The sequence below is a fragment of the Microcaecilia unicolor genome, chromosome 5 (genome assembly GCF_901765095.1).
Source record: "Microcaecilia unicolor chromosome 5, aMicUni1.1, whole genome shotgun sequence".
Taxonomy (NCBI): domain Eukaryota; kingdom Metazoa; phylum Chordata; class Amphibia; order Gymnophiona; family Siphonopidae; genus Microcaecilia; species Microcaecilia unicolor.
Window position 1 is genome coordinate 46,241,701 of NC_044035.1, and position 21,875 is coordinate 46,263,575.

The 21,875-nt window shown below is 45.0% G+C and overlaps 1 protein-coding gene across 1 annotated transcript in view; it reads left to right on the forward strand.

The window, feature by feature from the left end:
* DPCD (deleted in primary ciliary dyskinesia homolog (mouse)) overlaps positions 1–21,875 on the forward strand; it is a 45,134-nt gene that overhangs the window by 20,143 nt on the left and 3,116 nt on the right. Inside the window, exon 4 of the mRNA XM_030204734.1 lies at positions 178–280. Coding sequence (XP_030060594.1) covers positions 178–280 — 103 coding nt within the window. The remainder of the gene's footprint in view (positions 1–177; positions 281–21,875) is intronic.

Below are 21,875 nucleotides of genomic sequence, written 5' to 3' on the forward strand. Positions count from 1 at the left end.
AAATGACAGGTGAAGCTGCATAGCCTGCGTAATTTTAGTTGGATTGAGAGTAGGCTTTTTTGGGATGGTGGTTTAGTAGTATCAGAAAATGTGTGGATTATAGTTTTTAGTCTGAGTGCCTTATTTTTCAAAAAAATTTTTACCTGCAAAAATGTTTCCTCTAATTTTTCTGTGTAGGTATTACAAGAAGTTCTCTATTCCTGACATGGACAGATGTCAACTCCCTCTGGATAATGCTGCACTAAGTTTTACTCATGCCAACAACACCTTGATCATTACAGTAAGATTTCAGCTTTAAGTTTGATTGCAACTATAGATAGTAGGCACAGAATGTTATGAAGCTCTCTGCAAAGAAAAAAAGATCTTAATTGCATTTTTGCATGTATATATATAATTTACAAAGACAACAATTTTCTATAAAGACAAGCAGTTCACTCTAGTCATACAACATGAGTGATGTAACATTCTTCAGAACTGAAGACCGTTCTGTGCACATGTGGAAACTCTCACAGCTAAGCAGTATGCCTCAGGTTTTTTTTCATTGTCTTCTAATGTTTGTAGTTTTAAGCTCATTTGTATTTATTGTTCTCCACAGAGTGAATTTTTGGTGGTTTTCGCTATTCTTTTTATCCACTTCAGCAGCATTCCTTAATAATATTCACTTTAATTTTGCATCCTTGATTCTCCAAATGACAACAAAGAAAAATGAAAGCTTCTTCAGAAAAATTTCAGGCTGCAGTAAGAAGCTATCCATCATAAGACCTACTACAAGTACCTGGGTTGGGATCATGATATGTCCCATTGCAGCATTTCCTCTAGGATTTCACCGAGGGCCATCAAATTCCAACAGCTGAGATTTCATTGCCAAAGAAGCACAAGGATTATAGAGCCATACTGTTGCTAAAGGTTTTGAGCTGCTGAAGAGGGCATGAACCCCATAATTTATCTAGTTGTTTATACAAATTTCTGCTCTGCCTACAACTAGGCAGATAAGGCAACATACACCGTTTGAAATCATTAACAAAGAATCGAGTGCCAAAGCCTATTGATATGTCCAAAGAACAAGACAAATCTCATGTTGAACAGTTAAGCACGGACCCAAGGACCCACTGAAGGAAATAATGTATTAGTGGTGTTTTAAAAGTATTTCAATTAAGTTCCTTGAATGTCCTCTAGTTTGTACCTTTGGAATGAGTAAAAAATCGATTTACTTCTACTCATTTTATACCACTCAGGATTTTGTAGGCCTCAATCATATCTCCCCTCATCCCTTTTCCAAGCTGAAGAGCCCTAACCTCTTTAGCCTTTCCTCATATGAGAGGAGTTCCATCCCCTTTATCATTTTGGAGGCTCTTCTTTGAACCTTTTCTAATTCCGTTATCTTTTTTGAGATATTGCGACCGGAACTGAATGAATTTTTGACAGTTCTAAGTCCATTGGCATCAAAGAAATTAGTCTCCATGGGTCCAAGAGCTGCTGTTGATGCAGGGAATGCATCAGCATTGAGAGTGCATCAATGACCCTCAACACTGAGCATCAGTAGAGGCGATCATCATCAAACAACCTCCAAGTCCTGTTTAAAGACGAGGAAGAACTTATCCTCGTCTTCATTGACATCGAATGCTTGTGATGTCAAACACAGGATGGAAGCTGGGGTGCATTGATATCGTACGTCATTGGAGCTTACATTGAGAGCTTTGAGGCACAGAGGTTACTGGTGTTCTCTGCAGATAAGGGATATGCAGGCACATTTCCAAATGATGTCTTTTGTTGGGGATAGGGGTAGGGGCACCTATTTCCATCTATGTGTTTTCAAATATTATCAGAGATAATATGGGTCTCGTTTCCTCTATCCTCAAATGTGTTTTTACTGCATTTCCAAGCTCCTGGTCTCTTAGATCACCACTTTAAAGTGTCAACAGTGTGTATTGCAGTTATGCGTAGGGAAGTAGCAGACATTGGTCGACTGCAACCCTCCTCACTATGCTCCATATCAAGCCGAGTCTTACTACCTTTACAAGTTGACTTCTATACACCATGGACGTTAGGCAGCTTTCAAAAAGCAATGGGAGACCTTCATTAATTGGTGTAAGTTGGACTCTTCTTAACTGGGACATATCCTTTTCTGAAGCAGTTATTCTTTTAGACATTATCATATCACAGAGACTTCTGTCCTTGGATCTGGACAACAGTAATTGTGCTTAGTTGGTGGCGTATAGATGCTGATCTTGGCTTGTCATTGCACTCTGGTATGGGGTTTCTTTTCATTTATGGTGCCTTCAATAGGTTTTGTAAACCTTGCAAAAATCCTTAGTACAGTTTTAAATTTTTTTTTTTTTTTTTGGGGGGGGGTGGAAACTTGCTCCTACAGCCCTTCAATGTGACTGAACTCAGAGGCTGTGCTGCCTATATAACAAGGGACTGGAGCTCATGGCCGACAAATCATGGCGCGTTGCTCCTCCCCCTCCCCCCAGTCACTGTCTAGCTTTGAAGTCCTGCCTGCACGACATTGTCAGCAGTGTTTCAAAATCAGCAGGCTTTAAGAAAAGATATGATATTGCCAGCAGCACCAAAGCAGTTACCTCAGCTCACCTCCCTGATGCTGCCCAGTTCCTAGAATATTTGTATAAGAGCAGAAGGTAGGGAAGAAAGTGAAACATTAACAGAAACATTGTAAGTCTACTAAGTCCATTTCTTCCAAAAGGGCACCTTCTGCCCATAAAGACCTCCTCCCCCCAACAAGGACGTCGCTCCTATGCTTGTACTCATGTATGAAACCCAGGCCCTTCCATCTGCCACTTCAGGAGACATTAGTAGTGAATTCTTGCTGCTTTTTCAAAAATTCATCTCTGATAGCGTCTCCATCCTTCAACAGTCATCAGGGGGAACATTACTTGTTCTCATTCCCCTCAGGCTATCTGTCCTCCTCTCCCTCCAAGCCGGGACCCCACACTTACATTGGACCGTGAGCCATGGTTCCCACAGCCACAAGTGCCACAATACTGCAAAGATTTTCAAGCTGTCTTGTAGTCCTGCAGCACCCCTAAGGATATTGTTGCCCTACTCATCCATCTGATACTATAGAATCTTAAGTTAAATATTTTTCAGACACCATTCTTTTTTCTTCTGCTTCACAGCTTAGAACTCAGAACTCTACTCACACAGGCAAGTTATGTTTTATCACAGACAAGTTATGTGAACAAGAAAGGAGCCTTCGGATCTTTATGTTTATGCCAAAAAGCCACCTGTGATTGGCAGCTTGCTTTCCATATCAACCACCATATAGGCAGCGTACCTCTCAGGTAATCAAACCTAACTTCTCTCCATGTTTATCAACCACCTGATGCCACCAGGGCACCATCCAACACTGCTTACTCAGCATCAAGGCTGTCTCTTCCATTCCAACCTTCTTAGCCTTTCTCTGATGGCTTGGAAGTTGAGTGGAGTCTGATATTGGGTTTCCATCTCTCACAAGAAGTCGCAGATGTTTTCTTTGCTTCTTGTTGTCCATCCACTAGACGATCTTATCAGTGTAAATGGACTTGATTCTCCCATTGGACTGCTTCCAAAGGACAAATTCCATTCTTTTGCCCTCTGCCTCATATACTTAATTACCTCATTCACCTGTACCAGGCAACAGTAAAACCTCTGGGTGTGCCTTCATCTCTGCAGTTGTGACTTATCATGAGTTGATGGAAAAGTGATATCCATGTATGTTTTGGTTGTTTTTAAACATTGTCCTTGCCCAAATTAACAAAGGAACCCTTTGAACCTATGGGACCCTTCTGTTGGTCACCAGGGCATTGGGGGAAGGGAGATCAGAGCGTTCAGGTTCCATTGTTGTGGATCGGGGTGGGGGAGGTTACATCAGAGCATGGGAGTTCCATTGTTGTTGATCACAGACATGAGGGAAGGGGGGAATTGGAGCATGAGGGGAGTGTTTTGTTGTAGATTGGGGGGATTGGAGCACGGGGGTTCGATTGTGTGTGTGTGTGGGGGGGCTGATCTTATTTGCTTGCTTTATCTGTCCAGGTCCTGGTTGAAAATTAACTGGTATCCGGATAAGTGCAGATTGTACCTTTATTCCACCCCACCCCGCCCACATAATATCAGTTTTGGCTTCAGCAGTTAGAGAGTATATTCAGTGGCACTATCCAGTTAAGTGCCACTGAATATTCCCTTGGGGCCTGCTCAACGCCAGTTAACTGGGTCTTAGGCTCTCTTGCCCACATAACTGGCTTTGAATATTGACCCTTGGGTTTTTAATAGCCATCACATCTGACATCCTCTGTATACTCAGTTTTTCTTGAACAGAGTATTTCTCTGTACCCATACCAAGAAAATCTCGGAGTTCCATGTTAATCCATTGTACTCCTATCCTTTTGTGCACTCCCCTTCATGCACTTTCAGTGGAACAGACTTTACATACTCTAGACTGTAGACATGGAACACATCAGTAAGTTCTGACCGCTCTTTGTCACTTTCAATCCCAACAACCAGAGCATTTCAGTCAAACTCTCCATATCAGGAAATACCTAACAAAGAATTATCTTCCTTCTTGGAGGCTAATGCAGTCGAACCTGTTCCACCAGGAGAAAAAGGAAAGGAATTTTACTTCAAATATTTCCTGATCACAAAGAAGACGGGGATCACCCTCCCATACTAGAGCTACAGGCTTTGAATAAATATCTGGTTCGAGAAAAGTTCAGGATGATTTCCTTGGGCAACTTCTAAAAAGGAGATTGAATATATCCTCTTGACTTGAAGGATGCTTATACCCACATAGAAGTACATCCCAGTCACAGGAAGTATCTTAGATTTGTGATAGGGAAACACCGCCTCTAGAACTATGGTCTGCCCCTTGGCCTCACATCAGGTCCTCAGGTATTTGCAAAGTAACTTCCTGTAGTAGCAGCATATCTACATAGATGGAGTTGCAGCTGTTTCCCTATCTGGATGATGGGCTAAACAATAGCACTTCTCAGGAATGTGTTCAGGGATCAGGGCACACCACCATCCCTATTATGGAACTTCAACATTATTTTAATTCAGCTAACCAGTGTTTCTTTTGAGTCACTGGACTCCTCTCACCTAAAATTCTTGACCTGGGTGGTCTTGTTTTTGGTAACTGCAGAGTAAGTAAGCTCCAGGTTCTAGTGATTTGATTCACCTTATTCAAAGTTTTACAACAATAGGGCTGTTTGGGGGATGGGACTTGATATACTCCCTTTTTGTGGCTACAATCAAAGCAATTTACATATTATATACAGGTACCTATTTGTAAATGGGGCAATAGAGGGTTAAGTGACTTGCCCAGCATCACAAAGCGCTGCAGTGGGAATCTAATCCAGTTCCCCAGGATCAAAGCCTGCTGCATTAACCACTAGGCTACTCCTCCACTCGTTTTGTGCACTCATTCAGAGTTCCTTATTAAGTTAATGTTGGACTTCCATCTTATTCAGTCACCCTGCCAATATTTTTCCCTAGGCTTTATGCCGAGAAATGTGAAAGCACCTTACATGTACTAAATTACAAAAGACTCTTAGCCTTGTACTTGGAGTAGACTAAAACCCTTAGAGCGTTCACCCAGCTTTTTGCTTTTGACCTAATAAATTGAGTACAAGACATTTCCTTCACATACCCAGGCAACCTTGAGCCTCTGGGGTCTTGTCAAGGCTCATAGTGTCAGAGCTTTGGCTCTACCAACACAGCCATAATCCACTTGAGGTCAGTCTCCATGGAGGAAAGTTGCAAAGCTTTGACAGGGACTTCTGTCTTTACATTCATATCACACTACACTTGGAATGAGTCTTGATGCGACAGGTGTGGCTAGTCCATCTTTCAGAATTTGAGAATTAGAATCCAGCTTCATCCCCTTTGGCTCGTTTTCATTTCCAGGCATCCTTTCAAAAAGAAAATAGAAAAGACTACTTGCCACCAAAAATATGTTGGTGTCTACCAGTTGCAGCGCTTTTTCTGATTAGTTCCGCCTTTTCTGTCAAATGCAACCCGTATCTAGGGGGTCACATCAGTGAAGACGTGATATTCTGCTTGTCCTCAAAAAACCAAGTTAGTTACAAAGTAAGTGTTCATTGTGGAGAGCAGGATATAATTCCTCACATGCCCACTCTGTTCCTCCAAAGAGTTGTATTCTTCTTTAAGATATAGTAAAGATTGAGGCAATCTCTGCATAACAGCAGCAGGCAGAAACTGATGCGCACCTGTGGTAAGCTTCTGAATGGATCTAATCTGGAGAAAATTTCTTTTGTTGGGCTCCATCACTGATGTCAACTCTCAGTGAGGACTTCTATCTTGCTGTTCCCAGAGAACATCTGCTATAGGTAAGTAAATCCGGTCTTTTTACCCAAGAAGGCTATTAGGACCCTAAAAGTGTGCAATGGGGCTTTAGGCTTTGCCAGTGTGAAGGTAGAAACTCTTAGTTCCACACTACTATGCAGTCAAAACCAGGAACAGGCTTTTGACTGGATCCAGAGTTTGTAGCCAGCTTACTGTTTTCTGTTTTGGAGACAGTAATTATTTATTTGTTACATTTGTATCCCACATTTTCCCACCTATTTGTAGGCTCAATGTGGCTTACATAGTACCGAGAAGGCATTCGCCATTTTGGTTGATAACAAATACAAGGTTATATTATGGTCGAATGAGATTGGTGTGTATCAGGCACCATGATGGTCGGAGGGAATGAAGATTGTATATTGTCCAGTACGATCATTGGTTATGTGGTGTTGCTGGATGTGGGGAATTACGGTGGGCCAGTGGGGTAAGCCTTTTTGAAGAGGTTGATTTTTAGTGATTTCCTGAAGTTTAGATGGTTGTGGATTGTTTTCACAGCTTTTGGGAGTCCATTCCATAGTTGTGCGCTTATGTAGGAGAAGCAGGATGCGTAGGATGTTTTCTATTAAAGTCCTTTGCAATTCGGGTAATGTAGGTTTAGGTATGATCGTGATGATCCGATTCTGTTTCTGGTTGGTAGGTCTATGAGGTCTATCATGTAGCCTGGGACTATGCCGTAGATAATTTTGTGGACCAAGGTGCAGATTTTGAAGATCTTTTCTTTGATTGGGAGCCAGTGCAGCTTTTCTCGGATGGGTTTTGCACTTTCAAATCATGTTTTACCAAATATCAGTCTGGCTGCTGTGTTTTGGGTGGTTTGCAGTTTTTTTGTGAGTTGTTCTTTGCATCCCACATAAATTCCATTGCAGTAATCCGCATGGCTTAGGACCATTGACTGTATTAGGTTTCGGAAGATTTCTCTCGAGGTTTTAATCGTTTAAGTTTCCACATTGAATAGAACATTTTCTTTATTACAGAGTTTACTTGGATTTCAAGGGTAAAGTTGCGGTCGATTGTGACGCCGAATATTTTTAGGCTGTCTGAGGTAGGGAGGGTGTGTCCTGGGGTGTTTATGGTTGTGGGTTTGTACTTGTTATGTTGAGATGAGAGGATGAGGCAATGTGTTTTTTCAGTGTTCAATTTCAGTTGGAATGAGTTTGCCCAGGAGTTCATGATGTTCAGCATCATTGATTTCATTGGTTATTTCTGTTAAGTCATGTCTGAAGGGAATGTAGATTGTAACTTCATCTGCACAGATGAACGGGTTGAGGCCTCGATTGGATAGGGACTTTGCCAGTGGGATCATCATTATAGTGAAGAGTATTGGTGATAGTGGTGATCCTTGAGGTACTCCGCAGGTTGCTTTCCACGGTGGTGATATGTTTGAGTTTGATTTTACTTGGTATGTCCTGGTGGTTAAAAAGCCCTTGATCCAGTTAAGTACATTTCCATCAATCCCAAAATGGCCAAGGAGTCTTAGTAATATATTGTGGTTTACCATGTCGAATGCGCTCGACATGTTGAATTGGAGAAGTATGCTTTTGCCTGTGGCTATTTCTTGCTTGAATTTGGCCAGGAGAGTGATGAGGACAGTTTCGGTACTATGGTGGGGGCGAAATCCTGATTGTGAGTCATGTAATATTGAGAACTTATCCATGTATTCCGTAAGCTGTTTGGTCACCAAGCTTTCCGTCAGTTTGACTATTAGTGGGATGGATGCAACTGGACGGTAATTGGTGAGATCGTTTGTGTTTTTCTTAGGGTCTTTTGGTAATGGGGTGAGTAGGATGTTACCATAATCCTCGGGGAACAGACCTTGTTGTAACATGAAGTTTAGGTGGGATGCGAGGTCAGTTATGAAACACCCGGGGGCGGATTTAAGTAGATGACTGGGGCATATATCTAGTTTGCAGTGAGTATTGGTGAACCTATGAGTCGCTTGTGTAACTGATTCAGTGGTGAGGAGGGTAAGTGTTGACCAAAAGCGGTCAGCTGGGTATCCACCAGGGATTAGGTCCAGGTCGTTGAAGAAGTTTTCAATGTCGGTGTTGTACTGAGGAAGTGTGCTGTGTAATTTTATTATTTTTTCATTAGTTAGTGAGTTTGTCTGCAGGTAGGATGTCTGTGTTGGTTGTGGTGATAGGGGTGGTGTCTAATAACTTGTTTACGAGATGGAATAGTTTCTTCAGATCTTTGTAATCCGGTCCTATTTTAGTTTTGTAATAGGACCTTTTGGTTTGTCTTATTGCATATTGTATTTTCTGTGTATTTGTTTCCATGCATTGAGTGAATGTTCATCTTTTATTTTTTTTCCATGCTCGTTCAAGTTTCCTGGATTGGGTTTTGAGGTTTTTTTAGTTTGTCATTGAACCACAGTATCGAGTTTTGTCTTCTTGATATTCTTGTTTTTAAGGGTGCATTTTCGTTTAGTACGCTTTTGCATCTATCCTCCCAGTGATTGAGATAATGTATGGAATCGGTTTGTGTAGTCCATTCGTTATCATATATCTGTTGCCAGAATATTTGTGGGTCTATTTGCCCTCTCATGGTGTAAGTTGTTTGTTCTGGTGTATGGTTTAATCGCTTCTTCCGCCAGTCTAGTGATAGGTTAAATTTGTAGTGGTCAGTCCAAGGTACTTCTGTCCACTTGATGTCTGTTATTAATAGGTTATGATCTGTGGATAGTTTGGTGATAGGAGGTCCAGTGTGTGTCCCTTGGTGTGGGTAGCTTGCATGTGAGGTGATTTGAAATCCCACGACTGTAAGAAGTCTTTGCATTCGCGTGCATTGGTGGAGTTGGGTTCTTCTAGGTGAAGGTTTATGTCACCTAGTATTAGTGTATTGGAGTTGTTTACACAAGTGTTTGAGATGAAGTCCGTGAAGATAGGCTGGCTTTCATTCCAGTTGCCGGTTGGTCTATAAAACAGGACATAGTTCAGATGATCAAGGATTTGTTATGGATTCTGAATGAGGCAATTTCTAGTTGGGGTGTAATGGATTCGGCAATAGTTTCGGTAGTGAATTGGGTTCGATAAATTAGTGCTATACCTCCACCTCTCTTTTCCAATATGGTCCAGTGAGTGATTTTGTAACCTGGAGGGCATAGTTCAAGGATTATGGGGTCCTTTTGATCGTGGATCCATGTTTCATTGATGAAGATGAGGTCGAGGTTTTCTGCGCTGATCGTCTGATATTGTTGTTGTTTTATTAACTACGGACCTAGCGTTAATGTATCCCACTTGGATATTTTGGTATGAAGCTGCTAGGTTTGATGATATGTGGATTTTTGTTAGTTGTCTTTCTTTGGGTGGTGTGGATTTGCTGTGGTCTTTCCTTCCGTTTTGTTGGTGTTGTCCGTGTTTGTATAGTCGTCCTTTAGTTTGGTGGGTGTCAGTTTGGTGAGGTGTGCAGCGTTTGATCAGTCTTTGGTAGTTTTGTAGGATGGGTATGATATTGTTTTCTGCGAGTGAGATGGATAGTGTTAGGTGAATCAGTGAGAGGGAGTAGATTGCTATGAATATTTTGATCGTGTTCATGTTGGTGTCAGTTGGAGATAGAGAAATACTCACAGTCAGTAGCTTCAGCGGCCTGTTTGATGTTGAGGAGTGTTGCCCCAAGGCGCAGGGCTCGGTGGTTCTGAGAGCTGTGTTGTTGGTTGGAGGTAGGAAGCAGTAAGGGACAGCTGTGTTGTGGAGGAGAATAGATAGTCATCAGGTAGAAGTCGTTTGGGAGATCTGCAGCTGCAGGTGCACAGGTGGCTAGAGGGAAGAATTGGCAAGTAGCTAGGAGCCGAGTTGGTTGTTGAAGGATGGAGTCTGAGGAGTGACTGCTTCGCTGTAGAGTTGAGGAGATGGTCGATCTGTTAGTTATCGCTCGGGTCTGGGAGTCTGGGGAGTGTTGAGGTCCTCTTGGGTGGTGCTGCACTCCAATAACTAAGAGGATGAATGTGGCCGTCCCTCGGTGGCCTTTGGCAATTTGATCTGGCGGTCAGTCAGCTGGTTTTCAATCTTCCCGACAGCCAGCTGAAGCATCCTAGAGATTTTCAATGCCTGCCACCACAAGAGAGTTAAGTGACTGTTTCCGGAATCCAGATCCTGAAGTTAGGAGTAGACCATATAATACCTGGGGTGATGACAGATGAGATGATGAATTTTGCAGAGGTTTTACTTTGGTATTAAATGGTTTCAAGAATTGGCATTTTCTTCTTTTTTTCATAATGAACACATGTGTATCTTCATTTTGATGGAGGCTGCTGGTTGGAGTGATGAAGGAGATCCTCGCTGGAAAAGAAGTCTTTTTGTTGCAGAGTTGTTGCTGGAGTATGGAGAAAGTCTTATTTTAAATGTGTGTGAAGTCCAGCAGAGAGGCAGGCGGCAGAGCGAAGAGAGCCAGATAGCAAAAGATTAAATACTGGAGATGGTCTATAGTATCTGTTGGAAGGAGTGAAAAGCTTTATGCAAACTGTTGTCACATGGTAACTTCCACTAGTTGGGTTTTTTGGATTATAATAGACGACTATATACCATCTCCAGTATTTAAACTCAAGGGTTGACAGTGCTTCAAAGTATGTTCAGACTTATATAAGCCCGGATATCCAGTGCTAGGCTTGATCCAGATAGCAATGCTGAATTTCTGGTATAAAGCAGCCATCAGAAGTTAACCAGGTATCGCTGATATTCAACACTGATGCCCTGATAACTTATTCTGAAAAGTTAGGACAGCTGTTTTGCTGTGCTAACTAGTCCAGGTAGTTATCTGAGCACCAGTGCTGAATATCAGCAGTATCCAGATAACTTCTGGCTCTGGCTCTGGACCACCCTAGCACTATATTAGCATAATACACTGAAAACAAAATGATAAAACAAATCAAAATAAACATCTAGACAATTAATCAAGCCATATGGAACTGCCAGGTTTTCATACATTACAAAGGACTAAAAAAACACTAATTTAGCCTGATCTCTGAGGGAAGCTATTAAAATTTGAGAATATACATAATCTGAATCTTTTCTGGTCTAACCTCATAAACCCCTGGAACAAGTAAAAGATCCATTTATGAGGATCTTGAGGACATAATTTTACTTTTACTTGTCATTTCTATAGTGCTGCTAAACACATACGCAGCACTGTATACTAAACACGACAGAGCTATTTGAGATAAGACAAATATGGGATTAGAGAATTGTGGGTATGATTAAAACAGACATGGGTACTGAACAGGTGACTAGGAGTTAAAAGCAGCCTCAAAAAGGTGGGCCTTTAGCCTAGATTTGAATATATCCAGAGACTGAGCTTGACTTAGCTAGAACATAGGGGGCCTTTTACAAGGCCATGCTAGTATTTTTAGCTCACTAAAAAAGCAGCTGGCGGTAAACGCCGAGGTGCCCATTATATTCCTATGGGTGTCTCAGCATTTACCACCAGCTGATTTCTACCAAGAGCTAAAAAAAAAAACACTACTGCGGCTTAGTAAAAGACCCCCACCCCATAGCATGCTAAACTATTAGTAAGATAGGAATATGTAATTGGTGCATACTTAAGTAGAGGGGAAACTGATTTCTGTACAACCTTCAGTTGCAAGATTCATGCTGCAGTACTTGCTTCATTTGAAGCCTATCACAAAGCCATTTTCTGGGTCATGGAATCTCAACAGCTTCCTTTGAGCCTCTAGCCTCTTGCGGACTAAAATACCTGACGTTGACAGGCAGTCACTTCAGGCCATAGAGTTCAGTAACTTAACCACTAAGCTTTTGGCACAGTTCTGCATAGGTGACTTATAAGTAAACAATGCTCTCAATATGGACCCTAAAGGAAGTGACTGGTTTAGAAACTGGTTGAGTGGAAGGCAACAAAGGGTAAGGGTAAATGGAGTTCACTCAGAGAAAAGGGATGTTAACCAGTAGTGTGTCCCAGGGATTGATCCTTGATCTGGCTTTTTTTGTGATACTGTAGGAGAGCTGTCTGGAAAGGTTTGCCTCTTTGCAGATGGTACCAAACTCTGCAATAGGATAGACACACCTGAAGGTATAGTTAGCATGAAGAGAGATTTAACAAAGCTTGCAGAGTGGTCTAGAATTTGGAAGTCAAGATTCAGTGCTTAATAAAAACAGGATCTTGCATCTGTGCTGCAACAACCTGAGGGAGCAGTACACTATAGGGGATGAAGTAATTCTGTGCACAAAAGAGAAACAGGATTTGGGAGTGATTATATCTGATTATCTTAAGGTGACCAAACATGTAGAAAAGACGACAACGAAAGCCGGAAGGATGTTTGGGTGCACAGGGAGAGGAATAGCTAACAGGAAAAAAGAAGTGATTGTGCCTCTGTTTTATGAATCTCTAATGACACCTCATTTAGAGTACTGTGTACAGTTCTGGAGTCGGTCCAGAGGGTGGCTACTAAAATGGTGAGTGGTCTTCATCACAAAGGTATATTTTGGAAGAAAGAGGGTAGATATGATAAAGACATTTAAATACTTCTGTGGCATAAACACATAGGAGGCAAATCTCTCTTAACTGAAAGGAATCTTGGGAATGAGGAGGCATGGGATGAAGGTGAAAGAAGATAAGGTTGGTGGATGCGTGGAATGGCTTCCTGCTGGAGGTGGTGGTGAACAATTCAGGAAAGCATGGTACAAACACATACGATCTCTAAAGAAGACGAGATAGTGGATGGTATAGGGCTTCTAAAGGGGAGATATAGTGGATGTTGTAACTTAGTAGACTGGATGGGCAATGTGGTCTTTACCGGCTGTCATTTTCTATGCTTCATCTTCTCAAAGTGGTTCTGCATACCCATCTTAAATTTCTGCCTACAGTTATAATTCCTCAGCGACCCTCCAGACCGGTCAAGATGCGTGGGTTATGCTCGCCTACCAGCAGAGGGAGACTGAGAACACTAACTTCAACTATGTACATATAACCTGTGCCCATCCCACAAAAGCCAGTATTTTCTCAGTCTCAGCAGAGGGTAGACAGGCAGCCTGTGCAGCTTGTCCGGTCTGGTAGGAGTCAGGGATCAGTTGAGAGTTTTAGGCTGGTCTTTTGGTCATTCCTGAGGAGCATCCCTGTGCCTGGACTACTCTGTGTGCTGGGGGTTGGTGGTGCTGGTGGGGCCTGCCTTTGTCCCCCCTGGGGTGTCACACCCGGGTGGCCGGGTCCCTCCCCCGAGCTAGCTCTCCAGTTTGGGCAGCTTTGTGCCTCGGCTGCAGTTTTTATATTGCAGCCTTGAGTGCCAGGGATTTAATAGCAGCAGGGCTCAAATTGTGCTGCAATAAAGTTGAAAAAAAAAAAAAGACCCAGACGGTGTGGACAGCTGTGCAGCTGCACTCCGGAGTGCCGGAGCTGGGCAGCCGTTCGAGGTGAGCTGTGAGTGGCTTCTTTGGGGTGAGTTCCCATTTCTTTTACCGTTGGGGAGGATTTGGCGCGAAGATGTCCGCGAAGCCGCTTCGCTGTCGTTTTTGCGTGCGTCGGGGGGGTCGATGCGATTGGCGGTTCCTGCCGCTTTTGCGGGGAACCGAAGACTCAGTCCTCCGCTCCGCCGGTGTTAGCGGCGGAGCTTCCCGCGCCAGCCTTGCAAGGAGGTTGCAGGGGCTTCGGCTAGCGGTTCAGCGGCGGTCCCGGTTTTGGCAGGAACCGCTGCCATCTTGGATTTGGGCCCGAGAATTCCGGATTTAGTCAGCGGCCCTCAGGGCAGCCCGGTGGCTGGTGCTTCTGGAGGGGACGTTTCGGGAAGGATGGGTTTCCCTCCGGAATTTGTTTGGTCCTTATTTCAGGGCTGGCAGGCGGGACCGTCGCGCACGGAGCCCCTTAGTCTGGGGGCGGGCTTGAGCGCTAAGAGGCCACGTGTTGAGTGGGCTGAGGACTTGGACTGTTTCTCTCCTCCAGAGTCAGAGGGCGGAGGAGGTGGGGTCCTTGTCCGGGCCAGATAGAGAGACAGTGCCCGGGGAGGATCCGTCGGTGTTCCGCATTTTTCACAGGGAGGAATTGGCGGATCTTATTGAGCAGGTGTCTGCTCTGCTCAAATTTGACCCGGCAGTAGATCCGGCTCCCTCTGAAAAGCAGGACCCGCTGGTTAAGGGGATCCGAAGGGTCTCTCGGACTTTTCCTATGAATGCGGATCTTAGAGAGATGGTAACGCAGGAATGGCTCTCGCCGGAGGCGCCATGTAAGGTGGACATGGCTAAGCTCTATCCCCTTCCGCAGGAAGATAGAGATTCTTTAAAGCCTCCGACTGTGGATGCCGTAGTGACGGCGGTGACTAAGGCTACTGCAATTCCTGTAGATGGAGGGGCTGCCTTGCGGGACCCTCAGGACAGGAAATTGGAGACATTTCTGAAGAGCAGTTTTGATTTATCGGCGCTGGCTTTGCAGGCTTCAGTTTGTGGAGGTCTGGTGGCTCGAGCATGTTTCCGCTGGGCTGAGCGGCTGCTAGATGCTCCGCAGGTTGATAGAGCCGCCTTAGTGCAGGATTTGGCAAAGTTGGAGATGGGCTCGTCCTTCTTGGCAGATGCGCTATATGATTTGTTGCGTGCATTGGCGAAGAACATGACCCTCGCAGTGGCGGCTCGAAGGGTCCTGTGGTTGCGGGGCTGGCTGGCAGATGCCGCGTCCAAGGCAAAGTTGTGTTCGCTTCCCTTTAAGGGCGCTTTGCTTTTTGTAGACGAATTGGATAAGTTGGTTAGGGGTCTTGGTGATACTAAGATCCCGCGGCTTCCAGAGCTTTGGCCTAAGGCGTCTAGGGGCTCTGCGGTGCAAGGCCGTTTTCAGGAAGCTAGACGGTATCGGCCGGGTAGGTCCTCGGGGGGGGGGGGGGGGGGTTCCGGGGTCGTTATTTTCAGAGAACTCAGCCCTTTTGTGGGGGCCGCCGGGGGGGGGGGGGGGGGGCGAGCTGCCTCTTCGGGAGCGGCCAGCACGTCCCGTGTGTCGCATTGATGGTTTGGGGGTCCAGCCTCTGGTTCGTGTGGGGGCTCGCTTACGCTTGTTTTACCAGAGGTGGGCCCAAATCACGTCAGACCAGTGGGTGCTGCAGATAGTGCGAGACGGGTACGCGCTGGAGTTCGACGGTCCTCTGTCCGATTTCTTTCTCGTCTCTCCCTGTCATTCAAGGCGCAAGGCAAGGGCAGTGCGAGACACTGTGTCACGTCTGGTAGATTTAGGTGCTGTGGTGCCTGTTCCGCCAGAAGAACGAGGTACCGGTTGTTACTCCATTTACTTCGTGGTGCCAAAGAAAGAGGATTCTTTTCGGCCCATTTTAGACCTCAAGAGGGTCAATGTGGCTCTAAAGATTCCTTCCTTTCGGATGGAAACGTTGCGCTCGGTCATTGTAGCGGTTCAGGAAGGGGAATTTCTGACTTCATTGGATTTGACAGAAGCTTATTTACACATCCCCATTCTAGAGGCGCACCAGCGTTTTCTTCGTTTTGTGGTGTTAGGGAGTCACTTTCAGTTTTGTGCGCTCCCGTTCGGCCTGGCTACAGCTCCTTGCACTTTTTCCAAGGTGATGGTGGTCGTGGCAGCGGCTTTACGGTTGCAGGGCATTTTGGTGCATCCGTATCTCGACGACTGGTTAATTCGAGCCAAAACGCAGGCGGAGAGCGAGGAGGCTACCGCCCGGTGGTAACCTTTTTGCAGTCGCTGGGTTGGGTTGTCAATCTGACCAAGAGTCACCTAGTTCCGTCACAGTCTCTAGAATATCTGGGAGTTCGGTTCGACACGGAGCGAGGCCGGGTGTTTTTGACGGCTCCTTGCATTTCCAAACTGCAGATTCAGATACGTCAGCTCCGAGCTCAGAGGGCGCCTGCGGCGCGGGAGTATCTTCAGGTGTTAGGTCTGATGGCTGCGTCTATAGAGGTAGTACCTTGGGCCAGGGCCCACATGAGACAGTTGCAGAGTTCGTTGTTGACTCGTTGGTCCCCTCAGTTCCAGGAGTTGGAGGAGCGGTTAGCGCTGCCGGAGAGGGTTCGGCGCAGCCTCCGCTGGTGGCTTCACACTCCGAATCTAGCGAAGGGTATGCTGCTAGAGGTGCCGAATTGGGTGGTACTGACCACGGATGCGAGTCTGTTAGGCTGGGGGGCGCATTGTCTAGGGCAGGTGGCCCAAGGGCGATGGACGTCGGAAGAGGCGTCGTGGTCCATCAACCGCCTGGAGACTCGAGCAATTCGGTTGGCTCTTCGGTCCTTCCAGAGGCTGCTAGAGGGCAAGGCAGTCAGAGTTCTTTCCGACAATGCCACGGCCGTCGCTTATGTGAATCGGCAGGGGGGGACGAAGAGCCCAGGATTAGCCGTAGAGGCAGCGGAGTTGTTGGGGTGGGCAGAGGCTCATCTTCAGGCTCTTTCGGCAGGCCACGTAGCAGGAGTGGACAATGTGGACGCGGATTATCTGAGCAGGCACATGTTGGATCCCGGAGAGTGGGCTCTCCATCACTCAGTGTTCGAGTGGATAGTGTTGCAGTGGGGTCGGCCGGTGTTGGATCTCATGGCATCGGCCGACAATGCGCAGGCCGCGCGGTACTTCAGTCGTCGAAGAGATGCTCAAGCCGAGGGTCTCGACGCGTTGGTTCTGCCGTGGCCGACTCAGCAATTGCTCTATGTGTTTCCGCCGTGGCCGCTGGTGGGCCGCGTGGTACAGCGGATCGGTCGTCATCCCGGCTTAGTGATTCTGATAGCGCCCAATTGGCCTCGTCGGCCATGGTACGGAGATCTGGTGCGGTTGTTAGTGTAGGATCCTTTTCCCCTGGGGTCTCGGGTGAGACTGGTGCAGGGGCCGATCGAGATGGCCGACCCCTCTCCATTCTTGCTTACGGCTTGGCTCTTGAAAGGCACAGATTGAGAACGAAGGGTTTCTCGGCCAGAGTCATTGATACAATGTTGCGGTCGCGTAAGAAGTCCACGTCGTTGGCTTATGTGCGGGTGTGGCGCATCTTTGAGAGTTGGTGTCTTGAACGGAATGTTGTCCCTTTGCGGGCTTCGGTGATGGAGGTTTTGGAGTTTTTGCAGGATGGTTTGGACAGGGGGCTCTCCCTTTCTTCCCTGAAGGTGCAGGTTGCTGCTTTGTCTTATTTCAGGGGTAAGATTCGAGGAGTCTCCTTGGCAGCTTCTCCGGACGTAGGGCAGTTCCTGAGGGCAGTGAAGTTGATTCGGCCGCCCCGTCGTCCGATGGTTCCGCCTTGGGATTTGAATTTGGTCTTGGAGACTCTGGTGGGTCCTCCGTTTGAACCATTGGCGTCCATCACATGTAAGGATCTTACCTTGAAGACAGTTTTTCTGGTGGCCATTGCTTCCGCTCGTAGAATTTCAGAGTTGCAAGCCTTGTCTTGTAGGGAGCCTTTTCTGTCCTTTGCGAAAGAGAAAGTGACTTTGAGGACGGTTCCTTCCTTTGTTCCTAAGGTGGTTTCAGCGTTCCATGTGAATCAAGTGATTTTGTTACCAGTGTTGGGGGATTGTTCGGGGGAATGCCTCTCAGCGTCAGTTGGCTAAGTTGGATGTTCGGCGCGCCTTGCGGTCCTATTTGAGCAGAACACGAGAATTCCGGGCTTCGGATAGGTTGTTCGTTTTGTTTGGAGGTCCCAAGAGAGGGGCTGCGGCCTCCAAGGGGACTCTGGCTAGGTGGTTGAAGGAGGCTATTGCCTCGGCTTATTTTTTGAGGCGGCGTTCGGTGCCCCCGTTACTTAAGGCGCATTCAACTCGGGGGGTTGCTGCTTCCTGGGCGGAGAGTAGCTTTGTTCCTCCGCAGGATATTTGTAAGGCAGCGGCATGGTCGTCCATTCATTCCTTTGTGAAGCATTATAGGATTGATGTTCAGGCAAAAGAGGATGCATGTTTTGGAGCGGCTGTGCTGTCTTCTGCGTTTCGAGGGTCCCACCCTTAAGTTTCTACTGCTTTGGTACTTCCCACGCGTCTTGACCGGTCTGGAGGGTCGCTGAGGAAGGTGAAATTAGGCCTTACCTGCTAATTTTCTTTCCTCTAGACCCTCCAGACCGGTCAAGAGCCCGCCCTATGGATTTTCAGAGATATTGTTCGTATCAGAAGTATTTGAGCCGTGTTCTGCTATGACTATTCCTTTTCTTTCACTGGGCCGGAGAGTTTTCTTCGCCCATAATACTTGACAGAGCGGGGCGCTTGATGTTCCGTCTGTCTGAGCACACTGTTGTTGTTGACTATTGGTTTTCCAGGTACAGGGGTTTTCTAGATTCAGAGTTCAGGTTGCAGGGGGTTTTCTCTGCTTTGCTAAGTGTATACTGGCTTTTGTGGGATGGGCACAGGTTATATGTACATAGTTGAAGTTAGTGTTCTCAGTCTCCCTCTGCTGGTAGGCGAGCATAACCCACGCGTCTTGACCGGTCTGGAGGGTCTAGAGGAAAGAAAATTAACAGGTAAGGCCTAATTTCACCTTAGTTGATCCTTCCATCACATTTCCCAAGGCTATATACCAACAACATGAACAAACTATACCATTTGGACCGGAAGAGAACAGTTACCTATTTGGATTAAACTTAAGCCCATAGAAAGTCTCAATATGTCTGAAGTTGCAGTTTTAAACAGAACTGTAATTGAATAGCAGACTGGATATCTTTCTTTTACACATGATCTGGTTTGATCTTAGTTTATGATATCATAGTGATACTTGTATTGCTGGCCAATCTAAGATCATTGTCTACTGAAAAGAGCCACAGCCATGCACTTCTGTTCACACATTCACTTTAGGCTGTTGTTTGGTTGCAGACATTCAATATGATAGCAGAATTGGGTAGTCAAGATTTTAGGGCCTTTTTTGAAGGTTAAAGTCCAACTTATTTATTTAGATATGTATTTAGCCCGCTTTACCGATAGCTCCCAGAAAGGGTTACAAAAATACAGTACATAATCATAACAAACAGTACATAAAATATCATAATATAGATCAAAGGGTACAAAATCTGTCTAAAATACCTTGTAACAGCATTAAGCTTCCAAAAGCAAATTTGTAATTTCTGCCTAATTAAACAACCAAGTTTTAATACATTTACGAAATGCAAGAAAATTATCAGTATTCTTAATGAATAAAGGAAGACGATTCCACGGAACTATCACAGAACAAGAATAAGCACGCCTAAGAGTACACACAAGTTTATGTTTAAACTGTTTTATTAATGAGTACACACAAGTTTAAAGAATTTGCAGAAGGAAGAAAGAAGCGCCTCTCACCTTGAGAATACAAAGTATGACAAGGTTGCATACAAAGGTAGCTTCTTTAACCTGTCTTCTTTTAAGTATAATGGGAATTTAAAATCCCACAGAAAAATATATTCCACCCTGTTGGTGGTTTGTTTCCTTTATTTTTCTTTGGGTACAACCTTTAGCTAGGAAGTCCCATACATAACTATAGTAGACCATTTGCCGTCAAAGAAAACAAATTTTTATTTGCAATGAAGTTGACCTAGCTTTAATTACAGAACCAGGGCAGGCTGTTTGGCTGTGGACATATGGGAATGTCCGTGAATACTGGGAGAGGTCTTCAAAGCTTTGCTGGAAGATGCTCCATGATGTCACCCATGTGTGTGACAAGTGAACTGATCTCTTCTGAGTACCTTCCTTACAGGAAGGTAATTTTGTTTTAACTGGTGTCTCTTTTCTGAAGCACAGTCCTCCACAATTATACAAATTACCTGGAATGCATATCCTTCAGCAGTCAGTTAAGGACATAACCAAAGGAAACACATTAAAGGATGATGCAAAAAATACTTGAGTGTGTATCAATTTCTCTAAAGATCACATATATACATTGGTTATTGTATATGTATTATCTTTTTCAACAGCTATTACTAAGAAAATTAATTATGCTTCATGAAATATGAAAGTCTGAACATGTTTTCCAATCCTAAGCAGGGCCGTGCCTAGGGTCTCTGGCGCCCCCCTGCAGACTATCAGTTGGCGCCCCCCCCCCCCCCCCCCCCCGTGAAAATGATCACGCCCCCCCCCCCCATGAAAATGATCGCTCACCACTTGCCACACTGAAAGGAATTGTCAGCAATATTCTTAGAAACAAATTGCTATACATTGCAAAATAAGATAGCAGATGTAAATTCTCAAAGTGGACATATTCCAAACGCTAAAATGAAAATAAAATAATTTTTTTCTACCTTTGTTGTCTGGTGACTTTCTTTTTTCAATCATGCTGGTCCAGTATCTGATTCTGCTGCTATATGTCCTCTTAACTCCATTTCCAGGGCTTCCTTTCCATTTATTTCTTTACTTTTCTCCTTTCTTCTTCATTTCTTGCTCTATATCCATTTCCAGCAATTTCTCCTCTCTCCCTGGGTCCTGCCCTCCCATCCATGTCCATTCTTGTCCCTCTCTGCCCTTCCCTCCTCCATCCATAGCCAGCAATCCTCCTCTCTCCCCTCCCCTCCATTTCCAGCAATTTGTCCTCTCCCTGGGCCCCCATGTCCATCCTTGTCCCTCTCTGCCCTTCCCTCCTCCATCCATAGCCAGCAATCCTTGCCTCCTCTATCCCCTCCCCTCCATTTCCAGCAATTTGTCCTCTCCTTGGGCCCTGCCCTCCCATCCATGCCTCTCTGCCCTTCCCTCCGCACCCTGGGGCCTTTAAATCTTTTACTTCCGGTCGCAGCAGCGTCAGTGAAAGCGGCGCGCTGCCGACGTCTCCCTTCCCTTTGCGCTCTTGGTTCCCTCAGTGTCCGCCTTCTTCTGACGTCAGAAGAAGGCAGGACACTGAGGGAACCAACGAGTGCAAGGCAAGGGAGACGTCGGCAGCAGTGGCGTAGCTAGGGTAGTTGACACCCGGGGCCGGTCATTGTTTAACACCCCCCCCCCCCCAAATCCAGTACTAGGCATACCGAGAATACAAAACACTCACGACCTATAGAGCAATTTTACCATACCATAAGCAGTCGTTTCTACGAGTCACACAAGGGAAAGGAAAGCATCTTAAACACTAGTGAGCACTAGAACATCAATTCACCTATTGTAAAACGAAAACAGACAGATTAGTACAGATCGTCGATCCTGCACAGTCAATGCCAACCGAAAGCCATGTCTTTTTCACAAATAGATACACCCTAATCCACTATAGAATAAGTAATCATAAACTTTCTATTTAGACAAAAATTAAACTGAACCCCCGATGCCAGACTCTGTATACAATGCAACACCACAGAAACAGAAACTGTCCCCTAGTACTGTGCAAAATATAAAGACAGCAGATGTAAATTTGAAAAAACTAACAAATACCAATCACCACTTTACAAATTAACAAATAGAAATAAAACAAATACAGAAAATAAAATAATACCATTTTATTGGACTAATACATTTAGCTTCCAGAGGCCAAAATCTCCTTCCTCAGGTCAATACAGTATAGTGCTGTTACAGTATCCTATCCTGATCTGAGGAAGGGGGTTTTGTTCTCTGAAAGTTAAGTCAAAATGTATTAAAATTAGTCCAATAAAAAGATTACCTTATTTACATGTTCTATTTATAAACATTTATTAACACAGCTAAAATACTATATCCTAAAGCAAAATA